The 5,368-nt window shown below is 45.8% G+C and overlaps 1 protein-coding gene across 1 annotated transcript in view; it reads left to right on the forward strand.

Annotated features, from left to right (window-relative positions):
• The first annotated feature begins 629 nt into the window (after positions 1-629).
• LOC119353761 (ATP-dependent RNA helicase DEAH12, chloroplastic-like) overlaps positions 630-5,368 on the forward strand; it is an 18,706-nt gene continuing 13,967 nt past the window's right edge. The window contains exons 1-2 of the mRNA XM_037620438.1: positions 630-1,599; positions 1,840-4,993. Of these exons, the coding sequence (XP_037476335.1) occupies positions 781-1,599; positions 1,840-4,993 (3,973 nt within the window). The 5' untranslated portion in view covers positions 630-780. The remainder of the gene's footprint in view (positions 1,600-1,839; positions 4,994-5,368) is intronic.

A 5,368-nucleotide genomic window follows, 5' to 3' on the forward strand; every position in this document is an offset into this window, starting at 1 on the left:
AGTTGTTCTGGAACAACACCAATCCAGTAGCTCGTCCTCACTCTTAAGGTCTAGTCAGCTCTTCTATACACACACACACACCACACACGCGCGCGCACACGCGCGCGCGCGCGCGCACACACACACCACTATACCCTAAACCAATCGTGTGAGAATGCAATCGGTCAAAAGATGGTCGATATACTCATCGTGTTGATAGCAAAAAGTGGAGATACCCTAATATGGCAACCCACAACAAACAAGGCAATCGACATCCATCACCCTTTCTTTGTAGCCAACGAGAGAAAAAACTTACAACTCGTCGATATACGAGAATCTTAGATCTTAAATAACTTTGGCAGCCAATACATCTTGAGGGCAAATAGCGTCGTATATGTAGATTGAAGACCTAGCGGAGAAGAGACCGTTTCTCTCGCAAGCTCACGGCACATCAAACACAGTATACTACATTTTGCGTCTCGGTCGCGTGCTTCTGATATCATATTTATTTTAATTGTTTGAATTACTTATAACATGTGTCATGTGGTAAATCTGATACCACCTGATGATACCCCAAATCCCCAATAGTTTAACTTTACATTTACAGTTTTTTTCATGAGAGAAGCCGAACATATCTCCCGAGAAAAACAAAGGCCCAAAGGAAACCTCCGCAAACCCTCGTCGCGCCGCTGCCGCTGCCGCCACTTCGCCTCCCTCGACGCACCGCCGCCCCCGCCACCAATCCTCCCTCAACGCGCGGCCGCCCCGCCGTGCCTCTCTCGACGCGTCTCCGTCGCCTCCATGCGTCAATCCAATCACTGCCGCCCCTTCCGCCCGCCGGACTGGGGTTCTCCGCCTCCGCACTGCCGCCCGCACCACCAGCAGAGCCACCGCCAGCCGCAATCGGCCCCGCGGTTCGCCGTGATCCTCTTCCGCGCGGGCCCCAACATCTCCACCCCGACCGCCACCGAGATTGACGCGCTCGTCGCCGATCTCCCCTCGCCGCCCCCCGACAACCTCTCTGTATTCTCCTCCGGCCGCGACGCCGCACGCCTCCTCTTCCGCTCCCTTCCTGCCGCCGCGGCCGCAGCGCGCGAGCTCTGGTCGCTCCGCCTCGAGGGCCTCCACCTCCTCACACCCTACCTCCCCAATGCCGCGCTTGCCGCCCACGCCTTCCCACTCATCGCCTCTCTCTTCGCCTCCCACGCCTCCCGCCTCCTAGACACCGACCTCGTTTCCCGTTCAGCTGCCCGCTCCGCTGAGCTCGCAGCCTCCATCCAGTCTCTGGAACACCGCCTGCGCAGTCGCAATTCCTTCCGTGACTTCGACCAGCTCCATCTCCAGAAGAAAACATTGGAGGCCGAGAAGGACTTGGTAGATGCCAAAATTGCCGAGTACAAAGCGTCAATGAGTTCCATACGGCGTGCCATGTTACGTGGGACCGATGAGGAGGAGGAGGTGGAGGAGGAGGGAGTGGATGTGTTTGGGATTGGGGAAGGCGAGGATGTGGACTTCGCGAGGTTGCACATGATGATGCTTCGTGAATGCAGGAGACTCAACGAGGGATTACCAATTTACGCATACCGCAGAAAAATTCTCAATCACATTTTTAATAATCAGGTGAGGATGCTTGTTCCTCTGCAGTTTAGTTGTGATTGCATTGCAAATTTGTAGTGTGAGCCATTCGATCCTTTATGAAATTCATTCTTAGCTGTAGTTAGTCTGTCTCATGACTCGAGTTATAGGTACCGCATATCAAAACTTCCCTTTATTTAGTTTGACTTTCCTCTTTTTTTTTGTGAATTATGACATACCGTTGCAAAACTCGTGACCCAAATTATGCACGCTCTGTTTCTACAGGTTATGACCTTAATTGGGGAGACTGGTTCTGGGAAAAGCACACAGTTAGTTCAGTTTCTTGCTGACTCAGGTCTTGCTGCTAATGGCTCAATTGTCTGTACTCAACCTCGAAAAATTGCTGCCACGTCATTGGCACGTAGAGTGGATGAAGAAAGCAACGGCTGCTACAAAGACAATTTTGTGTTGTCATATTCAACCTTTTTAAATTCGCAAGACCTCAATTCGAAGATAATATTTTGCACAGATAGTTGTCTTTTACATCACTGCATGAACGACACGGGCCTGGATGGCATTTCATATATCATTGTTGATGAAGCTCATGAAAGAAGCTTGAACACTGATCTTCTTTTAGCCTTGATCAAGAAGAAGCTGCTTGATAGGTTGGATTTGCATCTCATTATAATGTCTGCCACTGCTGATGCTGACAAACTTGCTGACTACTTTTATGGCTGTCAAACATTCCATGTTAAAGGGCGAAATTTTCCTGTTGAAATTAATTATGTCCCAGATGTATCAGTGGAGGGTTCCTCCAATGCTGTGCCAAACTCTATGTGTGATGCTTGTGCAACTGCTTCTTATGTCAATGATGTTGTAAGGATGGTAAGCATCATTCACAAGAATGAAGAAGAGGGTGCTGTCCTTGCTTTCTTGACATCTCAGCTGGAAGTTGAATGGGCTTGTGAAAATTTCAGCGATGCCAGTGCCGTGGTACTTCCTATGCATGGAAAGCTTTCCCATGTAGAACAGAGCCGTGTTTTTAGAAGCTATCCTGGAAAGAGAAAAATTATCTTCTGCACGAATATGGCTGAAACATCACTGACAATAAAAGAAGTAAAGTATGTTGTTGATTCTGGACTGGCCAAGGAGAGCAGATTTGTGCCCAGTAGTGGTCTCAATGTATTGAAAGTTAATTGGATTTCCCAAAGTTCTGCTAATCAACGTGCTGGTCGGGCAGGTCGAACAGGAGCAGGGAAGTGTTACAGGCTTTACTCTGAAGCCAACTTCAGTATGATGGATGTGCATCAAGAACCTGAGATCAGGAAAGTTCATCTTGGCACTGCTGTTCTAAGAATACTTGCTTTGGGTGTTAAAGATGCACGGAAATTTGAGTTTGTTGATGCCCCAAATCCCGAAGCAATCAGTATGGCTGTGAAGAATCTTGAACAGTTGGGTGCTGTCAAACATAGACTTAATTGCTTTGAGCTGACTGATACTGGACGCTACCTGGTCAAATTGGGGATTGAGCCAAGGCTTGGGAAAATTATGCTTGATTGCTTTGATGTTGGTTTGAGGAAGGAAGGTGTAGTTCTAGCTGCTGTTATGGCAAATTCTAGCAACATATTTTGTAGAGTGGGCACCGATGAGGAGAAACATAAAGCTGACCTTCAGAAGGTCCGGCTGTGTCACCGAGACGGAGATCTTTTCACTCTACTTGCTGTTTATAAGAAATGGGAAGATGGGCATGACAACAGAAATATGTGGTGCTGGCAGAACAGCATCAATGCCAAGACCATGAGGAGATGCCAGGAAACCATATCAGAACTTGAAAACTGTCTAAAGCATGAGCTGAACATCATTGTCCCAAGTTATTGGCGTTGGAATCCCGAGGCTCCCACTGTGCATGATAAGGATCTAAAGAGAATTATCCTATCATCACTTACAGGTAATCTTGCCATGTTTTTAGGACATGAAAGGTTTGGTTACCAGGTGATTTCGACAGGTCAGGTTGTGAACCTTCATCCCTCATCCTCATTGCTCAATTATGGCATCAAGTCAGAGTGGGTTGTGTTTACAGAAATTTTGTCAGTCCCGAATCAATATTTGGTATGTGTAACCGCTGTTGATCATGATGCCTTGTATACAATTCACCCAGTGTCTTTCATTAAGCAACTGGAGGAACAAAAATTGCAGATAAAAGTGATTAGTGGGCTCGGTACTAACTTACTGAGAAGGTTTTGTGGCAAATATGGCCAAAATCAGCAAAAGATCATCTCGCGTCTCAAGGAAGATTGCAGGGATGACCGAATAACTGTTGAAATTAACTTTCAAAATAATGAAGTTGTGTTATTTGCTACGGAACAGAATATGGAAAAGGTCTTTTGCACTGTCAACAGTGCTTTGGAATGTGAAGGTAAGATATTGAGGAACGAGTGCCTAGAGAGAAATTTATTTCCTGGGAGGCCTGGCAGTTCTCCTATTGCACTATTTGGTTCAGGTGCTGAAATCAAGCATTTGGAACTTGGGGGGAGGTATCTAACAGTAGAGGTTTTGCATCAAAATGCTCATGATATCGATGACAAGGAGCTTATTTTCTTGGTGGATAGTATTGGCTCTGGCATCGCTAATTTTCATAAATCCACTGGAAGTTTTCGGATAGCCTCAGATGGAATTAAATGGGGGAAGTTCACATTTCTGAAACCTGAAAATGCTGAAGATGCTGTTTCAAAATTCAATGGCATAGAATTTAATGGTTCCTCATTAAAATTAGTTCCTGTATGTACTTTCGATAATCGAGGATTACCATTTCCTGCGGTGAGAGCTAAATTATGTTGGCCACGTAGACACAGCAGTGGACGTGCACTTATAACATGTGCCAGCGGGGAAGCTGAATTTGTTGTAAATGACTGCTTTGCCCTAGGAATTGGTGGAAGGTATATTAAGTGCAGGGTTAGTACTAAGTATGAGAATTGTGTTTTTGCTGAAGGAATTCCAATGCATGTCACAGAGCCAGAACTGTATGATGCTTTTCGTAGCACAACAGCAAGGAGAATCCTTAATATCCGTTTGCTCAGGGTCAAGGGAAATGCCATAGCTAGCCCCTCTGTTTCTACATGTGAAGAAGAACTGGTTAGAGAAATTTCTCCATTCATGTCAAATAAGAGTTTTCCTGGACAGAATTTCCGTGTTGAGGTGTTTCCTCCGGAGGAAAATGATTCACTGACAAGAGCAACTATAACTTTTGATGGAAGCCTTCATCGAGAGGCTGCAAGAGCACTGGACCATCTTGAAGGGCACTTTCTTCCTTGTTGTCAACCTTGGCAGATACTACAGTGCAATCATGTGTTCCATAGCACTCTGTCCTGTCCGGTACGTGTTTACAATGTTATCAGCCAGGAAGTTGCTTCTCTGCTTGAGAGTTTCCAAAGCCAAAAAGGTATGCCTGCATTCGACATCTCCTATCCATTTCGATCTTTTTCACTGTTCTATGGTTGAATGACATTCCTCATTTTGGTTCATTTATTTATTCTTTCTGTTTATTCATTTAGTCAGTTTTATATGAGTTGGCAGACTTTTGAGCCATCTTTTTCCTGGAAATTCATCAAGGCCCCTTATCTCCTCAGGACTTTGCTTTGTTCTTTTCTCTAGTTTTTTGTTTGTTATATGTTTTTTGCTACTGAAGGGTAAAGCTGCTGCCTTGTGACCATGAGGTCACGGGTTCAAGTCCTGGAAACAGCCTCTTACAGAAATGTAGGGAAAGGCTGCGTACAATAGACCCAAAGTGGTCGGACCCTTCCCCAGACCCTGCGCA

The sequence above is a fragment of the Triticum dicoccoides genome, chromosome 2A (genome assembly GCF_002162155.2).
Source record: "Triticum dicoccoides isolate Atlit2015 ecotype Zavitan chromosome 2A, WEW_v2.0, whole genome shotgun sequence".
Lineage (NCBI taxonomy): Eukaryota > Viridiplantae > Streptophyta > Magnoliopsida > Poales > Poaceae > Triticum > Triticum dicoccoides.